Consider the following 25309-nt stretch of genomic DNA (forward strand, 5'->3'; position numbering starts at 1 on the left):
GAAGCACTCATCCAAACAAACAAGCAAACCAAACTCAATCAACGAAGGAAAAATACACAACTAATTAAAGGTTTTTGTGAGTGGTGTAATACAATCCTAAAACTGTTGTCTGTGGGGCCAGTGAAAAAAATTTACAATGGAAGAGTCAAGTTTTTTTTGCCTTCCAAAGCTCAGTAGATTTACGGAGAAACTCTACACCAACCAGAAAGTGAAAACGCGTAGCTGAATTTCGGCGCCTGATCAAGTTTTTCCGTCAGTTTCGTCGGAAACTTCCACCTAACCAGCTGCAAAATAGCAAAGTTTCCTCCTGAATGCCCATTCGCGTTTCGCACAATAAATCACTAAAATGGTAACCAGCAAATTTTCGTTAAGCATATTATAAGCCAAGAGTGAAATTCTGAGTGATTTTTTGCGATTTTTATGAAGCATTTTTAGACTAATTATTTTTTTGGTGCAGTGAGTTCGCTAATTTTAACGGCGAAATTTACTTGATAAAGTAAGTGAAAACTAATTTAATAGCAAAATGTTTAGCTCTCTAAACGAAAAGTTGCTTTCAATGGTTTTAAGTGCAATTTAATAATAATTGCCCCTAAAATATTCTATCTGCTAATTAGAATTATGTAAAGAATCACAGTGTAAAATATAATATCTGCTTTAAATTCATATGTACAATCTAGTGTTTAGGAGCAGAACAATCGGCCAATTAGTGGTATTTGCGTGAAAAGGTGTCGCATGAGGCGAACACAACTCTGAAGATGCTGGCCATGCGTGCTAGCGAAACGTCGGTACTAAATATCTACTGAGAACGACCTATAAACCAAAAAATCGCTGATTGCTCAAATGTGATGAATTCAGAGTGTTTCTTGTGGATACCTAAACTGCCAGCGAAACTTTAAAATAAAATTGGTATCAATGACCATCTCAAAACCCGAAAGTTCTCGATTGCTCAAACAAGGGTGCAAAATCCTTGTTTGTTTTTCAATCTGTTTTAATATTACATTTCATGCCAATATGTCAAGGAATCTGAATTTTCCTTTTAAAATGTCGCGGCAAATTTAAAATTATGTTCAAAACTATTCCTAAAATCCTCAAATGCGCAGTTTAGTGCAAAATATTTCCTTCTCTCATTCATAACTAGAGGAAACATCGTCATAAAATATAGTAAAAGGCGCGACTGCCCTGCATAACATTGTAAGAATATGTAGAACCGCTGTTTCCAAAGTTGAAAGTTTTGGAAGCTTAGTGATTAAATTAGAGTGCAAAGAAATGACCGTAATTTTTACGCAAAAGATACTGATAACAAATTCTCGATTATTTACAAGACTTTTATTGAAACCGACTTAATAGCTAAACGTGCTTAAATTGAGTTAAACAATTAGAACAACACAATAAATTTACGAGAAAAGTCTACAGCAACCAGAAAGTGAAAGCGCGGTGCTGAATTTCGGCGCCTGGCCAAGTTTTTCCGTCAGTTTCGTCGGAAAGTTCCATCTAACCAGCTGCAAAATAACTAAGTTTTCTGCTGAATGTCTATTCGCGTTTCACATAATAAATCACTAACATGCTAACCGGCGATTTTTTTTGAGCGAATTGTAAAGCAAGAGTATATTAACCATTCCGATGGACGATTGGATGGATTTTCATAAAAAATCTGTTAACTGATTATTTTTTTAGTGCAGTGTCGWCGRAATTTACWTGSTAAAGTAAGTCAGATTCTTTTCAGAGTTAAATTTTTGTCTTACCTAAGCTGAAATTGCTGTCAATTATTTTCCCTTAAGTTTGGCTTAAAAACTTGCTTACCGAAGAACTMTATTTAGAGCTKCCTGATTTTATTCCYTCATCTTYTTAACCTTGCTAACRAATGTTTAAYARWAATGTTTTTCTCCCGAYCAAAAATAAATGGATAACTGACCTATAGACCTTAAAACAGATAACTGGAATTACCTTATCCTCCGGYTAAAGCCAAATCTGCTGAAACCATCTCAACTATGTCAGCTAAATTGTCAGATAAATTAAACTTGTTCCTGCTGGTTTGCCTCAAGTTATAGCGACGAGACAACATTCCGTCTAGCTTTATTAGCCCAGCTATTTCACAAGGCGCTGGAAAATTAGCTGCTGATGCAATATCCAGGAAAATATTTCCTCGATTTTAATTTAAGCCTCTTTTGCAAACCGCTCTATAACTCCAGAGCGGAAATAAGGCGTTAAAAGCTCGAGGATTAGCCGAAGAGTGGCTGAAAAACGCTCGATCCTTTACAAAGCAATTTTTGGCTGTGCGAAAAAGCTACAAATACATATACAAAGAAAATAGTTGAAATAGTCCTTCTTTGAGGCTAAATTGGATGCGGCTAGCGGTTAGTTCTTGCTTTGGAATGCAATTCTTTGCACAACAAGAAAAGTTAAAAAAGTTTAAAATGTATGAAGCAGCTTTATAGCTCCCAAGCGCTTTAGTGGCATTTTGCTTGGAGAGCTGTTAAAGACCTTAGTGTCCATTCGAGAGCGAAATGGAAACAATAATTGCGCAAATGTTACGTTTACAGCCAAATAACACTTCATTAAACATAAAAGCATGGCAAACAGTTGATATCAGGACTCTCCAATAAAGTTGCAGATGAAAAGATTGATGGCTACTCTGGATGGATTTATTAAAACGGGTTAATATCCATGTTCCAGACCGTCAATGGAATTGACAGGAAATGAGTAGTTTATTGGATTATAAGGGTCGTTCAAGGAGTTGGGGATCAAACTGTTCAGTTGCCATTTTATATGGGTAGATAACATTTGGAAATTGTTATCCAACGCAAATTTGTAGGAGCTTAGAGAAATGCTTTTGAAACGTTCACGTTATATGAATAATTGTTGCAGCTAAACGGATCTATTGCCTGCCATAAACACTAAATATTTATTGGTTCATTCGATCACTCGTAATTGAGACACGTTCAATGTGATAATCAGGGATTGATTGAATGATCAGCAGGAAAGTTTAACTCCCAACTATACATTTTCAGTTTGATTTGGGGAAGTTCTATGGCAATCTGATATTGTAATTGAAATTTCGGGAGAAGAATTTCCTTCGGAAATTCGATGCGGGAAAATTGTCCCTAATTATACAAATGGAACATTAAACATTTAAGTACACTAAGTTTGGAGTATTTGCCGAGTGAAATTAAGGATCTTATTATGTACATGGGAATCTTCGTCTCATTTAGTTAAGCACTAATCTACATTTCAATTCCGTTATACAACTATAAGATAGTGTTTCGAGTTTCATGAAAGTGGCTTCAGTTCCAATATCTGGTAAATATTTGAATGCGCCAGGCTAGAGTCCTGAGACACCCGAGGAATTTCCAATTTTCTTTTTTGTACAGTTTAATTATAATTGGCCATGATATGGGCAAGAAGAAGTTTTTCTGATTTTTTTAAATATTACTGACGCTTTTAGGAAAATGGAAATAGAACAGTAATGGAGATTAACAAAAATGTCACTCAATAAGCTGTACTACAAGCAGTATCAAAACATTTCAAAGAACGGTTACTGCTGGCTACAAAAAATGTGTTAATATTTGGTCACTGATTCAGTTTTAAAGCAACATCTGTTCTATTTAACATGAAATTCGAACAATAATAAAGTTGAGGTTTTTTTTCCGAAAATCACTGATTTTATTTGATTATTTGATTCTCTTTTTTATTCCACCCTTAGAAACATATTTATAAAATATAATATAAAGCCTTATATAAAAATAATCAACCCATTTTTCCAGAAAATTAAAAAAATAGAAACGCTAAAATACAAATTTCCGAGAACTTTGAATATTTCTCTCATTCATAACCAGAGTAAACATACTCATAAACTACAATAAGAGTCTTATTTTACCTGCATAAGATTGTAAGATTATGTAGAACCACTATTGCTTGAATGACTTTAGGGAACGTTTTCTACAGTTGAGAGCTTTCGAAGCTTAGTGATTAAGTTACAAGGGAGAACAGAAATGACAGAAATATTTTCCAGAAGACATTGATTGCAACTGATCTTAAATAGATGATTGGAACAAAACCTTCATTAAAACCGCCTTAATAGTTAAACGTAGTTATATAATGCGTAAACAATTACAATATAAATTGCAGTTTACGTTCCAGCTGCTATTCAATATAATGAATTGCCACGTGGGAGTTGTTGTTGGGCCCAAATTTTAATTAAATCTTTTAAACGGGCAATTCCGATTTCTTTCAATTCTAATTTTAACTGAGTAACTAAAATAAAATTAGTTACCTGGTGCAGGTTGGAATGGAGCACAATTTCGAATTTTGTGGGATTTAACTGCAAATAAATTCAGTCAAGTTTTGAAAGCTCCAGGAAACATGGCAAGTTACAAAGTTTTTCCATTGGGCAGTTTGCTAAAAAAATGTCCATGCGCCATAAATTTTTCAAAGTTAAAAAAGACATCGTAAAAACTATTGGAAAATGAAACTGATCAACAACAATCTGAAACATTATCGAGCCCCCTATTTGTTAACGAAGTTTAACACTCTTCGCGGAATTTAAGCTTACCTACGTCAAATCATCAATATGATCTATAATGACACGCCCCATCTTGCTAATTAATACGCCAAGAAAATGTTGCTGTCGATAATATTCACAATTTATGCACGTCTAGGCCAGACCATAAATCGTCTTAATTTTATTATAAATACCGTATATTATGGATGGATTAAAGGCATCACATTATGCTTAATGAAAGTTAGGTATATTTTGCAATCTATTGATCAATAAGCTTTTGCTCAGGGTCGTGATGCTTGAAATAAACTTATTTGCATATCACCAAACAAGGGAACAGAGAATTAATTGCCCGAAATATTGTTGAAGGCAAGCTTGTTGAAATGGGAGCTTAAGAATTACACAGTAACAGCAAATTGCAATGAAACACAGATTATTTATATAAATTAAGAAGCTAAAAATCCTTTTTTGTTTTAGTCCCATTTCCATTATTGATAGACTTGAATATTTAGGGCACTTTTCCCATTGAGATCAGGTATATGTTTGCCTCCAATTACCGATTTCCAATATTATGAATGAAAATTTATAAGCATATTTTGCTTCTGCTAATATTGGCAAATGTTAATTAGAGGGCCATTGTTTCTAAATGGGACAATTTGGAAAATATTGACTTTGATTTTCTGCAGAAATTAGATCAATGGCCTTAGCTGAATTTTATTGCTCAATTTTACCAATATTTCGTCAAATTTGGAAAGCTATAGGCTGTAATTGATTAACATCGATAGAGCAACAATATTCTTTTCTCTATGGGTAATATGTTGAATTTTGTATTGTTTTAGTTGTCGCAATATTTGCCTACTGTTTTCGATAACTATGGCTTTGTGAAAGCCAGAGCTATTTTGATGATTTGCAGTTGGGCGGATGGGTAAATAAAAATAAAGAATATTAGAAAAACACCGTCCCCATAAATTGTAGGAAGTCAGATATTATGCAACGGCGGCTTATTAAAATCACCCACTAATCTTCCGAGCTTGATCATAATTACCATAATAAATTAATCACTTTAGATGAGGTATAGTTCTATCGAACGATGTCAAGTTTATCTGATTGCAAATATTTATGTAAGCCTCATGCATGTTGAATACGAATTGATCTTCAATTTATCAAAGTCAAAAATAAGAATTTATTCAATTGGTTTTTGTCTCTTAAAGTGTATTTTAAAAATTTGCTAGTATAGTTAAGTGTTATAAAGTAGTCGGGAGTATAAAGAGTTAATTTTTTGTAAAAAATATTTTTCTTTGCTTTAGTGCAGATTCCTGATACTTTGGAGAAATATTTTGCTTTAAAGAAAAAAACTCGAAAAACGCCTTTTATAAGAGCTGATAATTTAAAAAAATTTAAGAAAGTACACAGAAATTTGAGCGTAAATCGCTTGCAAAACTCATCAAACATTCGAAAATATTTGGCTAAATTAGTTGAATGGCACAGAAATGCAGTCCACTTATGATACGAGAGTTTAATGACAGAAACTTACAAAATAATAAATACAATTTTAGCTTGGAAAACGTGAAGAGCAAAATCAATTTGTGAATGACTGAACAAAGTATTAATTGCACACAAACAAAAGATAACTACAATTTTATATAAAAAAGTAATTTTACATTGACTATAGATATTTTTAGAAAACTCAAATCTAATCTAATCTAAAGTATAAAAGTATCAAAGGTAAAAAACATTCGTTTATATGGAAGTTCCATTGTGAAAAGTTAGACCGATTTGAGTAGAAATCCAACATCCAACGTATTTTACAATTGGATAAGAAAAAATATTAACTTAACTGGAAAAGTTATAACATTCAAAGAAAACTGAATTCCAACAAAAATACGCTCAGAACAAGCAATTTTCCCAGAACAATTAAGCGATAAACAATTTAAGAAGAACCATTGAGCTCTTGTAATAACAGAATTAGAACATTCAGGCAAAGAAATATTCAAGTCAAAATGCGTGTTATTTCAAAATATTTAAAATCTGTTTCAGGTTGTAGATGAAGTATTTGTTGTATTGACAACATTCTGCAGTCAGAAAAACTTTAAAATTCTTGGTTAAATATGAAGGATTTCAGGCGACCCAAAACAAGAGAAAAATTGCGTTTTAAAAATCTCACTCAAAGTTTCAAGCTTTCCCAAACCAATTTATTAATTAATCAATTAGTCATGCCTTTATTTATTAAACTTACACACTCAATGGTAAGAAAAGCGTAACTTAAAATTGAATTTATCAATTTAAGATTGTGAAAGGAATTATTCAGCAAACCATACACTTTTTAAAATTTCAATTATAAACTAAGGTCTAAATCTAAACCTCTTTGGGTTGTAACAATTCGCCTCAATGCATAAATGTTTCCTTTTGCAAAAATGTATGTAAAGTTTCCCCGAACTTTTAATAGAGTTTCTCTCTCCTAATCTACCTGATCTAGTAAAAACTCACTGTAGACAAAATGCACTCAACCAACAGTAGATTCAATTATAAGCTTCAGACAGCGTTTTTTTGCGCTTCAAGGCTTTATTTCCTTTTATACAAGTGATTTTATCAGGTATATTGCCACTCCAAACCAGGATATCATCAAAGGTGAAGGCCGCCACTTCAACGGGATAAAACCCAATGAAGCACCAGATTTTCACTATTCACCCTGTAATTAGGCGATCATTTAGCATTGGACTGATGTAAATTTTGGGGGCGGGAGGCATTTATATTCCGAGCTTAATTTTGTTAAATTCGCAAATAAATTTGAATTAATTCTGCTTTGCATACTTAGTCGATTACTACAACGATTTAAGATTATTTTCATCCAACGCCCTATGAAAATGAAGATGCGGGTTTTCGCGATCTGATATATAAGGCAATTAAATTTCATCTTTAAGCCGCTCGGGAATTGGAATGATAAAGCTCTCAATAGTCTCATGCGAACTTTCAGTGCTTAGAATTGCACAACCGAAAACGAGAGTTTAGTTTCCAGTTCAAATAATAAATATCACACTTCATGTATTTCCTGAATAAACATTCGCAAGTGGACTTACCGTTCCAATAGACAAAAACGTGAGGCTTCGCATCAAATCACGACTCTTGTGGGCGATTTGGATTGAAAATCTGTACTTTCATACCTGAACGCCCTGGGAAGCAGTGCTTAGAAATCTATTTTTCGGAAAGTTTCTGCAACTGTTCGAGTAGCTCGTGATCAAATAGCTGGCATGCGAAATAGGTTCCAAATTGGAAGCATGTGTGCAAATACAAAACGTCATTTAAGTCGATTTCTTGGTTGAATTTGCAGTTTATTTCACAGGACATTGCACATGCAGCTACGATATCAGTTTCTACAAAGCAAGGAAATGACATGAAATTACATGCGCTTTTGCCCTAAATCAATCAGTTTAATTAAAGGAATTATCGTTAATGTAGGTAACATTACGTTTGATATAAAGGCCCTTTGAACAATTTACTTTAATGCTAATGGGGCTGAATTTGCTCAGCAATTAATAGCGCAGGAAATGCACAAATTTTTTGAATTCAATATTGCTCTAAAATTTCAAAAGTAGGCTCATTATTTTTTATCTATTTAACTAGGCTTATTTCAGATACAATACTGACTTGATTTTTAAAATACTTGACATGAATGGCCTATTTAATTACACAATTAAGCCTCAATGGTGTTGTTAATATTTACCTACAGAGGTTCTCGCACTCCAGTTCGTTGCAAAGCCAATACGAAAAAAATATTGGTAAATAGTGGATGTTTACAGTCGTCAAAAGCATAAGAAGCTGGCAAACATACCGCAGGCAAGGGCTTAATTGTTACCGTTGATATCAAATCAGCTGATTGTTAAATGCAAATTAACTCCAAATCGGTGCTGATCGTTGTGGAATTATTGTGTGTGAAAATGAGTGACTTTAATAGACAATCTTTTCTGTGCACTAGATGGATTTAGTGGGCTTTAGCTGGTAAATTTTGCGTTTTCCTTCTAGTCAGAAAGTTGCTGTGAAAAAACTGCTGGATGAACTCTAAAGGGAGTTAATTTACATAACTGCTCTAAGGAAACCCAATGAATGGCCCTTACGGGTTCAATCTCGGATGGCAATTGGCACTTTAGCGACTACGATTTTGGGATCTTTTAAATGTAATTGAGCCTTTGTTCGGATTCCAATTTGCAGTTGTTTGAAATCGATAAGCCTTTGTTGTTTTGCCCGTCTTGGATTCACAACGACTGGAACGAAAATTTGAGCTAGAATCAGTTCGCTTGATTCGCTGCCGGAAGTTGCTTGAATCCGATTAGTCTCTAATTCGGGGTTTTTATTTAGCTTTAATGAACCAAGTAATCAGCTTATAGCTGGGTTTTTGCCCGTACATCCGGAACTAACTAGAGTTTTCCCCTTTGACTATTAAAATGGAATCCTTCCAATTCATTACAAGTTTCATGAGAAATCCATTGAAAGCTAAAGCAGCCATTTGCGCAAAATTAATTAGTTTAGAAACTAAATTCACTATTAGTCAAGAAACGCTTATAGCATCGAACTATGATAAATTTTTGACTAAAGCTGATTATGTAGATTGCTTGAACCACTTCGGTCCTTATTGTTGGCCGTTCATTACACATACACATGCAAAAGCAAGATTAACCATTCATTCAGCAAAAACGCTTTATTGATTTGATCCAAAAATCCATCAAAATTGATATAACTTTCCGTGTGAATTATCTTCTATTATCTAAAAAAATTGCGTTATCAATCGGGAGTCACTAATTCTGTTCCGATTAGGTTGTTTACTACTTCATTTGATTCTTGGCTAGTTTGTATTGGAAAAATTCCTAAGTTGTGGTTATTTGAAAGCCATCCATTTGTCCTATATTTCGCTGCATGTAACTGGATTGATACATTAGTTTCCAACTGGAAATGTTTAAACTGCTGCTAGTGACTTCACCAAGACAAATTGCCTGCTGATTGGCCCATTGGGAACGTTTCAGTAGGCAACACACAACATAAAATTTTTACGGGTAAAGGCCTGAAAAGCCAGAGAAACTGAACAGCTTTCGACAGAGAATTTCTAACAAAAACCCATCTAGTGGAAATTATAATTTCTTGTGCTTACAGCAACGTAACTTTCCGATGATGATTTTCTCTATTTCTTCTGCGGGTAGCCATGAGAAAAACTTTCTGACAAGTTTCGCATGTAAAACAGCCAAAGAAAATTTTTCAAACTTCACAAACCCCGAGAGCTTTAAACGGATCAAGAACTTCTAATTGCAGTTTGGCTGCTTCCGAACTTTTCAGATTTTAAAGCATCATCAATTAGTGTTTGTAAGAGGATTTTGCCAAAACCAGCATTTTGTATTTGTCAGTTCTTTAATACTACAAAACCTGATTCAATTATCTTAATTACACATCTTATCAACTATCAAGTGAAAGGTGCTTAAGTAGAATGTTTATGCATGGGTTTGGACCCACTTGCATTAATCAATTTTTCCTCTCGGTTTCAGATAATAATGTTCAATGTAACTCAGAATGGTGCTGACTATTCCAACAGGACTGTTTGTGGGAAAAACAACGATACAATCAGCGGTAAGCCAATCAGAATTTTGTTGCAAAGGTCGATTTCACGATTTAATGTTTAAGGTTGGTGTCCGGAAGTATTTGACGATGCATTATGTTGGCCACAAACGCCTCCTGGGACAAGGGCGAACCAGTCCTGTCCGAAATTTGAATCATTTATCACAAATAATCTGGCCTATAAAGACTGTTTAGCTAACGGTTCGTGGTACGTGAACCAGGAAAATGTAACGTGGTCTGACTACAGGGATTGCATCGACTTTGAATCACTCGAGGTATAAAAGACATTTACAAATTGCGTTATTTTAAAATGTCGCCACCGGGATTTTGACACGGAAAAATAACTGGCTTTAGTCAGGAATCGATAGCAGCATTTAAATGTGCAGTTGTGCATACTTCAGGCACTTTCCACCCATAAAACTGTTCTAATTGCGTTCGTTTTTTCAGTTTTATAACTTTATCAACTTCTTGTACGTGATTGGATATGCAGTGTCGCTGGCGGCTCTCATTGTGTCTTTGGGCATTTTTCTATTTTTCAGGTAGGTCAATTTTATTTTATTGAAACTGAACGGCGAATCATACTTTGCTAAATTATGCCAAAAATTAAAGTTTCTTATTGCTCAATCTGGACTGAAGTGTTATCACTCAAAACTTTCAAATTAAAAATCTGCATAGATGATATTTAAAAAGGTTATAATAGTTAATAAAAACCGACTTAAAGTGAAACGTGTGTCGTATTCAAGTAGATTATGCCGACCGTACAGAAACTCAAATGTGCACAAATCAACGAATGAATTTGACCATTACTCTTTTGCTGCCATTACACAAATTACTACAAAGCACATTAATTTATTTTGCTGAATCACGTTAATTCATGTTACACAATAGTTCGTAAATAAATTGCGATTTTATGCAAATCGCGAGCTCATTTTCTATTCAATAGACGTCAACCACGCGTAGTCACTTCATGGCCGTGATATTATTCACTTTCCTGCTTTTCCGATTATTAGGAAATATTATACTGTATGTAGATTCCACTAGACTGAAAACTACCCAAAATTTGAAGCTTTAAACGAGTTTATACTTCATTTCACATTTACAAATATTCAAAGGTGAAATGTGTATCATACTCCTCGGGATTATGTGCAGATAATTAAAATTTAACTTCGGGGTGCAAAAGAGGCTCCTCTGATGTCTCAATTGATTCAAACGCTTTTTACGTCCGAATCCTTAGAGGAAATAATTAGCATTTAGTTAAGGATGCATTCAATTCACGTAACCGCAATTAATGGAGCAAATTTCACATGCACAACAGCAGGCACTTGCAGTTAAATGAAAATGATTTAAGACTAATTAAAATTATGTTTTACTAAAGTGTGTTTCATACCCAAACAAATTACGACTTGCAGGCGCAGTTTAACGATTTGCATAAATTATTACACTCATTAATTTATTCTGCTGAAAAGTTTGTTAGCAAATTGAGATTGATTTACTCACAGTATAAAAAATGTGTGTACAAAACCATATTAATTGTAATGTTTTTAGAACTCTCAAATGCACGAGGATTCGAATCCACGTGCAATTGTTCCTGTCCTTCATACTGAACAACATAATGTGGATAACGTGGTATCAAGAAGTGGTAGCACAAGTGGCGACTCCATTAAGGAATCCCGTAGGTATTTTTTTATTTGGTTTGAAAGTCCTCACATTCTGTACAATTTGGAAACACTCAAACATGTTGCTTTGTTAATGGGGGATTTTGCTGCATCAGCACACAATAGAATGTAAAATTAAATTTAGACCACCTTTGAAGCAATTTGGATCAAAAGTTGCGCTATAAAACCACTTGTAACTCTATCCCATGACATTGAAGGATTAACGAATGAAACCCCCATTGTAAAACTATCGAACGTTCCATTCAATCAATGTACATTAAACAATGGTGATAGCAGTTGATTTTTTAATTAAAAATAATGACCGGTAATCTCAGCAGCCTTTATTTAATACCCGCTTTTGCTACATGCGAAGGAAAAAACCGCTGTTTTTCACCAATGACATTTCTTTGCAAGAGTAAAATAAACTAGTTTGAATTGTTTCTAGTACTGGTGCCAGTTTCTTCATGTAGCAAAAGAGTACTACATGGTGGCCAACTACATGTGGATGTTTTGTGAAGCTCTTCATCTTCATCTCGCCTTGGTGGTGGTTTTTGTTCGAGAGGAACGCACAATGAAATGGTTCTATGGAGTCGGATGGGGCTTTCCTTTCATCATTGTGCTGGTGCACAGCCTTATCAGGATATTCTACAATAAAGACACTGATTTGTAAGTTGTAATGCAAAAAACTGGTTTTAGCTGCGACAATTTTTCCCCCGCCTGATAAGTTTCGCCGCTTTATATAAAAAAAGATGATTTATATTTAAAATTAAATTTTTAATAGCGAAGCGAAGAGTCTTTTAATTCTCGACGACAAAGATACGAGCGAAGCTGATACTTTGTGGCTTTCAAGTAGTTTATTATTAACAGCGAGGGTAGGAAATTATGGCGTACCGAAGGATATAGCGAGCCATTTCAATAGTTTTACGGGGCTGCAAAACATAATATTGCGTTAAAGGCTTCATAAAAATATGTTAGATTTTGGAACAAAAATGTTTCAGAAAATTGAAGCTGCAAATTGTTCAAACTTGCTCAAATTGCCTTTTTCAGACATATTTACATTTTCGTCGTACTGAAACTGTCTCCTTTCTTGCATGAAAGGTTTAGATTCTGAACAAAAAAGAGGGAGATTTTCCTTTTTTTGCCGGTCAAACAATGAGGCTTTAGCAATTCCCAGGCAAACAAATTGGATTGTTTCATTTTTTCCTCGACCCTATCCGTGCTTCTAGAGGATCCGTTTTTGTTTCCCGAAGCATTACTTATCCTGTTGTATAAATCAGGTTTCTCCAGTCGAATTATAGCTTCCTTGTGAAACCAGCCGTAAATATTGAAGACAGTTATACTTGGAATTTCCTGTTCAGTTATAAGTTTTTTCTGTAAAATTCCTGTGCCGGAACTGAAAGCAATTTCGTCCTTGTTAGCGGGCACAAAAAATAAAGGACCGAAACAAAAACCTTTTTATACTCACAAATCTATACAAGGTTCTAAATTAAAATTGCTCCTGTTTTTTTGGTCGCTGTAAATTCGAGCCTATGTTTATTCGAGCCTATTCGAGCCTATCTCATGTTTTACAAATATTAATTTCAAACGGAAAACTTGTTTTTTTAGCGTGGTTGAGTTACAATAAAAACTGATGCTCGTCCTAGTTCTACCTGCTTTCCTTTTTGGGATCATCAGCCTTTTCAAGTGGTTTATAAACGACTTTGTCATTTAGCGCTTGTCGAAGCAGCAAGTTAGCAACTTGAGTAGTTTATTCACCCTGAGAAGGGTCACTTTTTATCAAACAGTCAGTGAAAACTCGCCCTTGCCATTTATCAGCCGTAATCGTAAAAGTTTTGTTTGCGTCTGGGAAATCCGATAAATGTTCTCGAGCTCCTACTCTAGATCACTCAGTAAATGCATTTCCAGGTTTCTATAAGTGGCGCATTAGTCTCGCTTTAATCAGCACGAAATCAATCAAGTGGCATTTATAAATATAAATGAAAACTATCAGCCATTGCCAGTGAAGAGCGACGAGTTGGCTTTTAGGCAAATGGAAGTTAAATTAATTTAGAGTTAGTTGCTCGTTAGAAGAACTTTTATGTGGGGGCAGATAATAACAAAAAAAACAGACAGTTTAGGGTTTTTTTCAGTCGGTAGTATTTATTGCGCTCAATTTCAATAAGTTTGGTATAGAATAGGAATTACTTTCTAAACTTGCTTTCTATACTTAATCTTGCCCTTCAACCCTGTAAATAATTATGAGAGCGAAAAACTATCAAAACTGCTGCGAGATATTTGGCCTATCTTCATGCCTCTGGTGTTAAAATTTAAAATTTAAATTTGCAATGCAACCTTTTTTGTTGAACAGTTTGGATTATGCATTAATATGGGTTTATTTCATGCAGATGCTGGCTCCATGAAAGAGCCTTTGGAGGATGGTTCATCAGTATTCCCATTGCAGTAACACTAGCACTTTCAATGAGTAAGTACATAAAAACTATTAGAAATAGTCAAATTGCCATGGAAATTATAGTTGTTTTATGCGACAGTAACTAAAAGTAAAAAGCCCATTAAAACTGTTCAACATTTCTGCATAGTTTCCATATTCAAAAATGTTAAATGCCTGTTTAGTAATCTCTTAACAAAACTTTGCCGCAATCGCCATTCAACTCGTCAGTACGAAAAAGTTGCCAGACACACAAAAAACCGCTGTGGTGTTTTTCAAGTGAAACCAATTTGTTTCAGTTTTTCTCATTAACATTTTGAGGGTGATCCTCACAATCATGCACCCGAACTCTCCAAATCCGGCCCCAGTGAGCATCCGAAGGGCCGTAAGAGCGGCTTTGATTTTAACTCCCCTTTTCGGGCTCCAATTCATTCTGATCCCTGTACGACCTGACAATGACCATCCGATGTATTACGTCTATGTTTATACCAGCGTTATTATCATTCCTTATCAGGTAAGTCTCAGCTTATTTGCGCTCAATTTATGTTTCACTAAAGCTCAAGTTAAATAATTCAGAGATTCAAATTATATTTTATTTCTGTTGCTTGATTTAAAAAATGCAAATGCAATTGCGAATGGTTTTTAATCAGTTTTTAAGGCAAATTGCTTGAGGACATGAGCAACGCCTTCAAATGAAAATAGCAAACAACTTTCAAGGATCGTGTTGATTTGTTTATCAATTTTCCATGGCTAATTATAGATCGATAAAATGCGAGGCTTTTTTCTAAACCAGTCCTAAGTAATTTCTTTGATGTCTCCGGCTTTAAATGGGCAAATAGGGTGAAATGTCGATAATTAATCAGCGAAAATGTAAACAGGTTGTTCACGCTAAAAGTATTTGAATAGTGACTAGGTTTGGGGTTGGGATAAAAATATTATATTTTATTTAGTATTGGTTAACAACTTTTGTGCACTTACAACTTACACTTACAAAGATTCAATCGAATCATAATTCCCCTGTAAAATGTCCTAAAAAGAAATTAGGGCGAAGCAATTAGAAATCCCGTTGCCCAATTTAAACTGATTATGAAGCAAAATCAAAACAAATTCCGGGAAAAAAATTATTTAATAAAATTACGTTTTATAAGAAGTTCAGTTGCCTCATCGGGCTTTTACTTCCAATTTAGCATTTAGAATTCGAGCAAGGCAAGGCAATCAGGCAATCGCTCAATATACAAAACCCTACTCAAGTTCAAAGGCACGGGAATTCCGTATGGACTGAAATCAATTTCAAAATTATATAAGTTAGATCTAAGGATGTGACGGAAAGCCAATTTCAGGACGTTACACTCACGATTGCGAAAATTTGCATTTCAAATCAAAATCTAATCATAGCTTCAATCTGTGTTAATTCAATGGAAAATTTGCAGCTAAACTAAGCCGAGATAAGTGAACTCACGTACTAAGGCTTAAAGGGGATTGAGCCACAACATGCAAAGAAAAATTATCAATCTTCTCAGTTTCTCATAGTTCTTAAGGCCGCGAAAAGATCTGTCCTGAACCAGAAGTGATTAGCATTATGCTCAAACAAGCCGCTTACTTTTTAATAAAATCTCCAAAGCATTTCAATTTCAGTTCATAATGGCAAATGGTTTTTTCAAATAAACTCTGCGTTGTAAATTAGTCCGAAAACAACCCCGGTTAGAAGAGAATTGAAATGCAAACAACGCCGTCTCGAGTTTTGAAATTTATGTTTTCTTGTCATCTGAAAATTGAGTTAAGCTCAAATTCTATTCCAATCTTTAATCCAACACCCCTTTGAGCGCAGATATTTTTTGTGTGCGATCGAAAAAACTCGAGGACGTTTTCCACACAAATCATCGCCCAATTTCCTGTTTCAGGGTTTATGTTGTGCTGTTCTGTTCTGTTTTGCCAATCACGATGTGCATCAGGCAATTAAACGGAGTTTTCAACGAAATTTGACTCGACAGAGCACCCGATGGAGCAATTACCAAACTGGTGATAGTGCGGCTGGTGTTTTTATGGTGAATGGAAGCGGGCAAAATGGAAACACCGTTCCTTTGCTCTCTATTCGCAGGAAATCCACCCAAAGCTCAGTCAAGGTGTAAAATGTAAGTCAAAGTTGAAAAAACCAATATAAATTAACTCGGAAAATGTTTTACGAGTTTATCCTGTCGCGCGAAAATTCAGTGATTATGAGTGGCTTATATATGGCTTCAACATTGAAAGATGAAAACTGAAAATCTGGACTCTAGAGAATTTTTTATTTATCACGTTTTTCAAGTTGCAGACTAAATTTTAAAATTGAATCAAAAAATTGGGTGACGTTTTAAACGAATTTATGGGACAATTTCGTGAAAGGAGGAAGCAAATAGTCCACAAAGATCCAAAAAAAGTCAATTAAAAAAGTATTAAAAACGTATTCACGACCAGAGGTACATTGGCTTATTGGCAAATTCCACGTGAAAACTGATATAATTGAATGCCACCACAAAATGAATTGAATACAATACGAATATTAAGACAGCAAAAGGAAAAACTATTGCAGTAAATGAAAAGTGATTTTTTAATCAAATGATTCATTCTAATGACTTAAATTTACATTTTCAAAAACACGCACGCATTTTTCGACCTAATCTAATTAATTTTTCAATCGCAGATTTGTCCCAGTAGCAGCAACTAGTGAGTTTGGAACGATTTTCTGAGATCTGTACAGTATTTTCCTAGTTTATAAGTTTCATCTCATATTTAGTGATAGGAAAAAGTTAGTCAAAGACCAAAGATAATGTATATTTTGAGAAACCTAAGTAAATTATGTAAAATACATTTATACAACTGTAGGATGTAACTTGTAGGTAGATGGCAAACATAACTTTGGGTAAAAACTAGGTGGAACCTTGACTTTTTCAACCAAGCAAAACCGATTTACTGAGCTAATTAATGTGAAAAATTATCTCCCCTTCGACCAATTAATTCCGCATGACCAAAGCGCTTCTCTCCAGCTTTTAAAATGCAAAACATTCTTTATGAACTTTGCGTTCTAGCGCTATCCGTAATGAATTTCACACTTTTCCACCACTTCCAAAGTTTCTCTTCTGATTTTGTCAAGTTGCTTACCATAATAGATTTACCCGTAGGGGAAAACTGATGCTTAATGTGCATTTAGATTTAATATAAGTGTTACTGTAAAAAAGAGACAGGCGTAGATTGTTACATAAGTCTGATTTAATGTGGTTCCCATACCCGATTTTTTTTGTTTAGAACGGTTTTGTTTTTATAAATAGACAATCAACAAAAGACATTTTTTCAACAACCAAGTAGTTTTGCTCCCTTTGGGGCGTTTTAAAATGAATGAAAAAGGTTCATGAATCTAAGACTTGCGGTGGTGCATCGATTCTGTTGAAGTTTTCACCAAACACTTTAAAATAGTATTAGGAGTTTATATTTTGAATCTAACAGACGATGTGATTTAGACTTGTCTTAAGAAATGTGAAAAATTTCCTGTTTGTCTTCAAGCAAACCCTGGAATTGATGTGTTGTAAATAAATGATATCAAGCAAATTACCAGATTGGGTCGAAGTATCATTTCGCTTAAAACGACCTAAAAGCCTGAAAATCTCACGAGTTTTATGTACATCTCTATTTAGCAGTTGTAGCCAAAAAAATCAAGACACAAACATTGCTAACAATGATTTTATTACAGCATACAATCAACTGAGTTTACATTAATTGGCCATGTTACTTGATTTTGATAACCCAAACATCATTAGTGTATACAGTGGCCTTATCGGGGAATTGGACTGAAACAACGCCATCCTCTTCAAACCACACCAATTCCTGATAACTATCCAAAATAATCACTTGAGTGGCGTCATTGAACAATTGCGAAACAGCGCCCAATCGAAGCACGTTGTTTTCCGGCCAACTGAGAACTGAGGCATACGTAGCTCCATCTCTTTGAGTGTACCAAACTCCGCTTGTGATTGTGTCCTTTTGGTGTTCAGTCCAGGGGCTGGACTCATAAATGGCTTCGCCGTTAATGGAGAGCCACTCACCTAAACCCAGCAGGCGCTCTTGGTAGATAGGATCTATGTGGCCTTCTTTGGTTGGACCTACATTGATGAGGATGTTTCCTCCGCAGCTCACAGTCTCGACTAGAAGGTCGATCAGTTGCTTGGTGGTCGCATATTCTCCAATGTTCGAGTTTCTTCGATACCCCCAAGAGTTCCAGTCGATGGTCATGGCATTTTCCCATTTGTGATCCAGAAGGTATCCGGGATTGTAACGGTCCTCGCAAGTATGGATATCTCCATGAGCGCAAGTGGCTCCGATTCCCCATCGGTCGTTCGTTAAGACGGTGTCTTTGACTGGACTCTCGTTGAAGAGCCATGCAAGGAACTTGGTTGATTTCCAGTAGGAATCGGACATTTCCCAGTCGCCATCAGACCAAATGAGGTCAGGCTTGTAGGTGTTTACTAATTCGATCAACTCGGGGTATATTTTGTTATCCACGAACTCTGTGGTGCCCTCGGATTGATCAGCAATGTATTGAGGATGGTACCACTCGAGTAAAGAGTGGTACAGCCCATACCTCATCCCAGCCTCCCTAACTGCTTCGCCTACCTCCTTAACTATGTCCCGATGGGGGCCCATATCCACTGAGTTAAAGGAGTAGGTGTACTTGGAGGGCCACAAGGTGAAGCCTTCATGATGCTTGCTGGTCAACACCACATACTTCGCTCCAGCTCTTTGGAACAAATTCGCCCATTCAGTGGCGTTGAAGAACTCACCAGTGAACTGATTGGCAAACTCCTGGTACGTGAATCCGGGCGGATAGTTTTTCTCAATGAAATCAACCACGTCGGCATTTTTGTCTGATTTCCATTCGTGCCAGACCCACTCGTTGCTGTATCCAGGCACAGAAAACAGGCCCCAATGGATGAAAATTCCCACCTTGGCTTTGTCGTACCATTCGGGCACGGTTCTCTGGTCGATACTGTCCCAGTTCTCTTCTACAGCCAAAACGCAATGGCTGCAGACGAACAGAATCAGAAGCCTTGTAGTCAGCTGCATTTGTAAATCAGCTCCTCAATCAACTGTTGTTTCACTTCTAACGATGATTTGGAACTATGTAGTTTGATAATGAAATGTGAAGTTGTTTGTGTTATTGCTTGTTTGAGTACACTTAAGATTGACGGCAATTGAAGGCGTTATCGGCAATAAATCGGGTTGACTGTACAATGGAATTGAGCTTGTTTGGGACTTGAAGCTGCTGCAAAATGCGTCAGGAATATATTAAATTTTCTCGAATAATCAGAGTTCAATAACGGAAAATGTCGGTATTGAAAAAACCGATGGAAAAATACTTTTAATGATCTAATAATGCACTTTACCTTGATGAAAGTTTGGCCCGACCGTCTTCTATTGAACCAGAACCGTGCATTAGAACTTTTTCGACTTACAGTTGTTTTAGAAACTGCAAATATTCTTTTCGGTTTTGACGAGTCGTGCCGACGCCATGTAAAATAAATTTTACCCTCCAGCTCTACAGGATGTATCAAAACTATAATATAACTTTCTTATTTTAAATGTAAACGCCTATTTTTTTTAGCACGGTTGAAAACTAAACTAAACAGGACGAAAAAAGTGAGTAGGTTCCATTGAAAAAACTGCTTTTTAAACACGTATACACTTTATGTATACCTACAAACTTTATTAAACAATGAAGAGTACCCGTAGAAACAATTTTCTGTCTCAAATCACTTAAACGTAGGAACAACAAACAACAGCAAGAGATTCCACCAGAGTTGCGCATCAATTTGACCAGCTTTAGACAGCAACCCAATCTCAGTTTCTGGTTCAGCTTTAAAAGCACGCGAACCTTTGGAAAAATCAGTTTTCAGGTCTGAAAAAACACCATTTCAGCCACACAGGCCAGCACAATGCAGACAGCATAAACTGGCAGTAAAACAGCTGCAGTCAATTTGGCTAGGAAAAATTTGTTGAAATACAAGGTAAAGTATAGAATCAAGGCAACAAAAAGTAGTCCAACGATCGTATAAACTATCGCGCCTGATTCGATTTGGATAAAAGCACTGTCGTTGGTACCCATGAGGATAGTCATGAAGAACCAAGGCATTCCAAGGGAGAAGAGAATGTTCATTGTGTTGGCGCCAAGTGAGTTTGAAACTCCCATTTTCCCTTCGCCTGAAAGCAAAAAACAATTTATTGAGTCAATCAGTTCAAAGTAGGAAATGAGGCAGTTGGGCGAGTGCTTGCATTGGAAAGAACACCGCTAGACAAAAAGAAGCCTCCTCCCATAATAATCTCTCATTAACACACTCAAAGTGTGTTAATCTCGATTCATTGTCATATTAAAACAACAATTACCTCTCCTGCTCATGATAGCAATTGAAATAGATTCAGGGAGCGATCCACCAGCAGCAACAAAAGTCATTCCTTGAACAGTTGCTGGTATTCCGAAAAGATCCCCTAAGAAATAAAATGTTATTTAAAATTGGTAATCTAAAACACTTTAACAATGTGGTCAAAAATGGAATAAAAATTGGGCTTTTTTGAAATAAACCATCTTGAATGCATACCAATTATGGTGACCATCCACGACACAATGTAGGAAGTTGCCCCGATATAGAAGATGCACATAATAAAACATAGCGGCCACAAATCCGGATACAATTTTGGATTGGGAATCGTGCACCTTAAGAGCATCTTTATAGGCCAAGTGTAGAAGAAAGACAACTTTGTGAACCATCCGCCTTGTGGAATTATAAATGGGCTCTTCTTTATCTCTGGAAAAAAACAAAAATTGCAAGTTTTCGGCAATAGGCATAAATCTATGTTAAAAACTCACGGTTAATTTCTTGTTCTTCTTGAATATCGCGAACTTTCTTAAATTGTTCTGGGTGTTCGAATGCGGATTTTCTGGCACTCTCTGCATACGTTCCAAATGCGGATGCCACTGATGCTCTCACGGAATCCCTATTGAATTCCCGTTGTTTGTGTTCTTCTTCATTGATGTCTGTGGCTGCGATTTAAAGAAATATTCGAAATTATTCATTTGAATTTTAAAAGGAAATGTTTCAGCTTGTGATCTGAAAGTGAAGTTCCTGATACTTACAAGCTGCGGGTTTTTTGTTTTGGTATCGATCCACTGTTCGTCTAACGAATCTGGATATTCTGGGATTTTGGAACATTACAAGGAAATAGACAAAGTAGCTAATGAACAGCGTTAATCCTTCGTACCAGTAAATACGACCATCCCAAACAATAGCAATGAGGATAGATATGGCTACCATATAAATCGAAACGTCTCGAGTAACTGGCCACCAATCCAGCTTAATTGGCTGAAATTACATAAATTTGATTAAATCACGTAAGTCGCCATAGGCGAAAAAGCAATCAATCGGTCAGTTAAAATTTCCTTTAAATGCCGTCTTTTTAAAACGCTATTTTAAATTGATCGTGCTAGTTGACATGATAAGGACGCAATTAGAATAGGATTAAGTAATTTAGGCGAGTTATATTTCCATCAAAGCATGACTTTTCCTCCCAAATATTTTATGGTGTTGTAATCCTGCAATCAATCAATTTTTTAAAACATTTTAATGTTGTAGATAAACGTGGTTTATCAATTAAAAACACTCTCAAAAACACTTGTAATTGATGATAGCATTTAGTGAAACTTTGTATTCACTTACTCGAGCAGCAGCTAAAGCCCCAATGGATGCCACACCTAAGGAGTTGAACATGGAAGATCCTACAATTGTGCCAATACCCAAAGCGGACTGAGTTACAAAGGTGGCAATCAAATTCGTGAATAATTCCGGACATGAAGTAGCCACTGACATGAAAGTTGCAGCTGCAACATCCTAAAAATCGATTTTCTTAAATATTCATATTAGGTTTGTCCTTATTTTTGTTCTTCCGGGACTTTCCCCCCGACTGAAGTTTTATAATCGATTCACGTGTCTCAATGCATTTGAATTGATTTTAAATAGGGAAAACGTGTTAATTTGTTTAACCTTCTAAAAACCGGTGTAAATTTAATTATTGAATCAATTTTTTCTTACGTATTTTGAGATGCTGAACCGAATGCTACCATCAATTTTTGAAGTATCGCCTTAGTTTAACCAACAGGTTAAAGAAACTGAAAAGTTCTTCTATAAGCAGAAGTTACTCAGTTTGATAGCGATAAAAATGTTCTTGAAATAATTGAAAAATTGACACTAAAGAACAAGAAAAGGGCAGGAAAAGTTTGGAAACTTTTTATGATGACAATAAAGAAAAACGTTCTGGAAGTTTCAAAATTCTATAAAAATTGTGAAACACATCGACTGATATCGAAGAAGTTTTTTGCGACTGAAACAAACCAAACGCCAATTTCTAAATTGAAATATGATCGGAAAACGTCGACCGTAAAAATATAACGAAAATCGAACGAACTCTTTATTTGCGTTCGAGGAAAAATCTTCCTGAAAATCGACGTTTGAAAAAATAAGTCCCTTAAGTTAATGACCTCTTGAGATATCATAAAAATGGCAAAAGTGGACAATACTAATCAATTTATAATTTAGAAATTATTATGTAATTCAAAGTTTTCCTGGAAAAAAACCATTGAGTTTAATGCAAATCTGTAGTAATTTCGAGCGACAAATTTCTTCTAAATAAGGAAAAGTGCATTTGAATATGAAAATCGCTTTTTGCGATAAAAAATTAATTAAAATTAAAAAAAATACAAAAAGCAATTTTGTTCAGTGATTTTATGCGCCAAAAATCCCTTATAAATAACCATAAAGTGTTTCCAAGACGACATCAAAGAAGATTAACGAACATCGAACGACAGAAACTAACGAACTGAAGAAAAAATCTTCCTGATAATCGACGTATTTGATTAACAAAAGATCAGCACTATCAACTAATTAAAAAATCAGAAAAAAACACTTTTGAGAAAATGACAAAAACGGACAGTGATTAGTTAATTTTTAAATGATGAATTTAAAAAAAACTGTACCAAAGAAACGATCAACAGAAAGAAAAATCAAGTGAGAACCAATAAAAAATCCATTCAGTATGTTGCAAAACGGTTGTGATTTTGGGTAAGCCCTGGACACGAAATGTATTCTAAATGGGGAAAATACACTTCAATATGAAACAATACTCAAATTTTTCGTAAAAATCCCAAATAAGAACTCATAAATACGTAGGCAAAAAATAAGCCCACTACTGGATTCAGCAGCCCAAAAAACATGAACAAAATTGATTTTATAGTGATGATGATTGATTATTATAGTCGTTACAGACGAATCTGTTGCATTTTTCACTTATTTTGCGTGTTCCTCGGGGATTTTAGCTTATAACTATTTTTTGACTATACTTAAAGAAAAACTGATTGTACCATTCGATTCATATTTCCTCCCGGAGAGAAAGTCCTCGAAAAAAAAGTGTAGGTCTATTTGAATTGAAAATCAAAATAATGCACTTACTGCCGAAATGTTCATAACTTCGCAAAGCCGCTCGATGGAAGGAATGAAATATTTGTCACATACTACCGCTAAAAGAGTGAAACAGTAGATGGCTATCAGGAAGCAAAGCACAACTCCTCCTTTCCGCAGCTGATCTTCAGGAAGAAAAGGAGGAAACTCGTCGCCGCCACCATCATACGGAAGTTCCGCATTCCAAGGGCTGATTTGAGGAAATATTGATGCAGCGAGGTTGTAACTGAAAAATCAACTTTGCAGTTTAGTTAACATAAATGCTACTGAAATAAATCACTGGAGAAATAAACACAGTTTTTAATTCAGTGGTTTTACAACAGAATACTATCTGCTTAAACCAGACTTAATGTTATTGACTTGACAATCCTTTAAAGTAATAAATGTTAGTGATTTCTCTACTCTGCAATGACTCTGATTTAAGCCACCTGGATCTATTCGGTTGGAAATATTCGACAAATATAATAAAATTGCATTAGAATTCGCAATCCTGTTGAAATTAACCACAGCAATTTACCTTTGATTGGCGACATCATGCAAGGCTGATATATTTTTCATCTGCACATCATTGTCGAATTTGTCCATATTTTCCGGTATACCCAACAATGCTCAGCCACTCAAATACATCTGTTTCTTCTACCTCCAAACAAAAGTCGCCGCACATAAATAAGATAAAGTGTTACTTAGTAAAATTTTGCTTATCTCTACAGCTTATCAATTGAAAAACTCCCCTTGATCCCTCAAATTCTATAATATGGTTTATGGTTTTAAATAATGATTTATTTACTGAGTTTGGTCTACTTAACAATTTCTATTGCTGTCTGGGAAAATAATCTGAAATTGCTTGTGATGGCGCATAAATTTACATAGAAATGTGCGTTCACTGATTTTGGGAATTCGGGATTACAGTTAGTTATCATTCAGAAAAAATAATGGTATGGTATGATTAATTCGTTTAGTAAATAGCCAGCAATAAAGTAGGTGTTCTCAAACTATGAGTAATTTACCGCTATATTTCAGAAAATCGGCAAATATTCACTAGTAAACGCCGTGTTAGCAAAACTGCAATAATTTTTTTGTTTTCTTTGATCAAACTTTCACGTCTGAAACTCTGAACTTTGGAAGTAAATTATAGTAACCCAAACTTAAATTTCCTAAGTGAATATTGCCAGTTGATCAGAAAGTATTTAAAAATACATATCAGTTCATTGCTCATAAATAACAATTGCATTTGACTGTTTTTAACTAAATTGATTTAACTATATAAATGCCTCTTCTAGCATCGTTTTATTTTTTTTACCTTTTTGCCAGTAAGTCCGCAAAATACTCCTTCCTCACTGGTGCAAGGATAACAACTTTACTTGACACATAATATTCGAAAGGCCGACCTAAACCTTTTACAACACGTAACTGCACCTGATTATCTATCCGTCTAAGGATGTAGTTAGGAATTGATTAAATTATAATCCACTCTTTATAAAGAGATTATCATTAATCGAAACTAAAAGAGTTTGATTAGATCATGGAAAGGCATTTGCAACGCTTGCAATTTGTTACGGTGATATGTGGATTAAATTTGAGAATAATCGAGATAGCGAAAAAT

At 35.2% G+C, this 25309-nt stretch overlaps 3 protein-coding genes across 5 annotated transcripts; 1 reads left to right on the plus strand and 2 right to left on the minus strand.

Annotated features, from left to right (window-relative positions):
- The first annotated feature begins 252 nt into the window (after positions 1-252).
- LOC109537462 (calcitonin receptor) lies at positions 253-17766 on the plus strand. 3 transcript variants are annotated; one of them, XM_048664596.1, is made up of 10 exons: positions 253-496; positions 10024-10105; positions 10160-10368; positions 10541-10632; positions 11639-11765; positions 12194-12414; positions 14133-14209; positions 14473-14687; positions 16075-16305; positions 16854-17766. In XM_048664596.1, the coding sequence occupies exons 2-9, from the start codon at positions 10030-10032 to the stop codon at positions 16300-16302; spliced, it is 1245 nt and encodes a 414-aa protein (XP_048520553.1). In that variant the 5' UTR covers positions 253-496; positions 10024-10029; the 3' UTR covers positions 16303-16305; positions 16854-17766. The 3 variants fall into 3 exon arrangements, with proteins under 3 accessions (XP_048520553.1, XP_048520552.1, XP_019759774.1); XM_048664595.1 differs by lacking the exon at positions 253-496 and adding an exon at positions 8374-8491; XM_019904215.2 differs by lacking the exon at positions 253-496 and having other exon boundaries at positions 9966-10105.
- Positions 17767-17869: 103 nt separating this feature from the next.
- On the minus strand, positions 17870-19343 carry LOC109537461 (tissue alpha-L-fucosidase-like). The gene has a single exon (XM_048664594.1). The coding sequence runs from the start codon at positions 19265-19267 to the stop codon at positions 17933-17935; it is 1335 nt and encodes a 444-aa protein (XP_048520551.1). The 5' UTR covers positions 19268-19343; the 3' UTR covers positions 17870-17932.
- A 524-nt stretch (positions 19344-19867) lies between these two features.
- Positions 19868-25139, minus strand: LOC109537460 (sodium/potassium/calcium exchanger 3). Its single transcript, XM_019904214.2, has 9 exons — positions 25007-25139; positions 24224-24346; positions 23698-23932; positions 21913-22083; positions 21333-21558; positions 21066-21239; positions 20797-21003; positions 20585-20686; positions 19868-20401 (listed from the first exon to the last, which is right to left on the minus strand). Exons 2-9 carry the CDS (start codon positions 24289-24291, stop codon positions 20094-20096), a joined length of 1491 nt encoding a protein of 496 aa, XP_019759773.2. The 5' UTR covers positions 24292-24346; positions 25007-25139; the 3' UTR covers positions 19868-20093.
- Positions 25140-25309: the final 170 nt, after the last annotated feature.

The sequence above is a fragment of the Dendroctonus ponderosae genome, unplaced genomic scaffold (genome assembly GCF_020466585.1).
Source record: "Dendroctonus ponderosae isolate FM_Combo_2020 unplaced genomic scaffold, Dpon_F_20191213v2 Dpon_F_20191213_3, whole genome shotgun sequence".
Classification (NCBI taxonomy): domain Eukaryota; kingdom Metazoa; phylum Arthropoda; class Insecta; order Coleoptera; family Curculionidae; genus Dendroctonus; species Dendroctonus ponderosae.

What these genes read in the sequence shown, in the direction of transcription:
- LOC109537461 (XM_048664594.1), bottom strand. Translation starts at nt 19,267, where the DNA reads ATGCAGCTGACTACAAGGCTTCTGATTCTGTTCGTCTGCAGCCATTGC.
- LOC109537460 (XM_019904214.2), bottom strand. Translation starts at nt 24,291, where the DNA reads ATGGACAAATTCGACAATGATGTGCAGATGAAAAATATATCAGCCTTG. An exon ending in GGGCTTTAGCTGCTGCTCGA is followed by an intron (nt 21,559 to 21,912) that starts GTAAGTGAATAC and finishes ATGTAATTTCAG; the next exon opens with CCAATTAAGCTGGATTGGTG. An exon ending in AGAAGAACAAGAAATTAACC is followed by an intron (nt 21,004 to 21,065) that starts GTGAGTTTTTAA and finishes GTTTTTTTCCAG; the next exon opens with AGATAAAGAAGAGCCCATTT.
- LOC109537462 (XM_019904215.2), top strand. Translation starts at nt 9,976, where the DNA reads ATGGGTTTGGACCCACTTGCATTAATCAATTTTTCCTCTCGGTTTCAG. An exon ending in AACACTAGCACTTTCAATGA is followed by an intron (nt 14,210 to 14,472) that starts GTAAGTACATAA and finishes AATTTGTTTCAG; the next exon opens with TTTTTCTCATTAACATTTTG. An exon ending in TTATTATCATTCCTTATCAG is followed by an intron (nt 14,688 to 16,074) that starts GTAAGTCTCAGC and finishes TTCCTGTTTCAG; the next exon opens with GGTTTATGTTGTGCTGTTCT.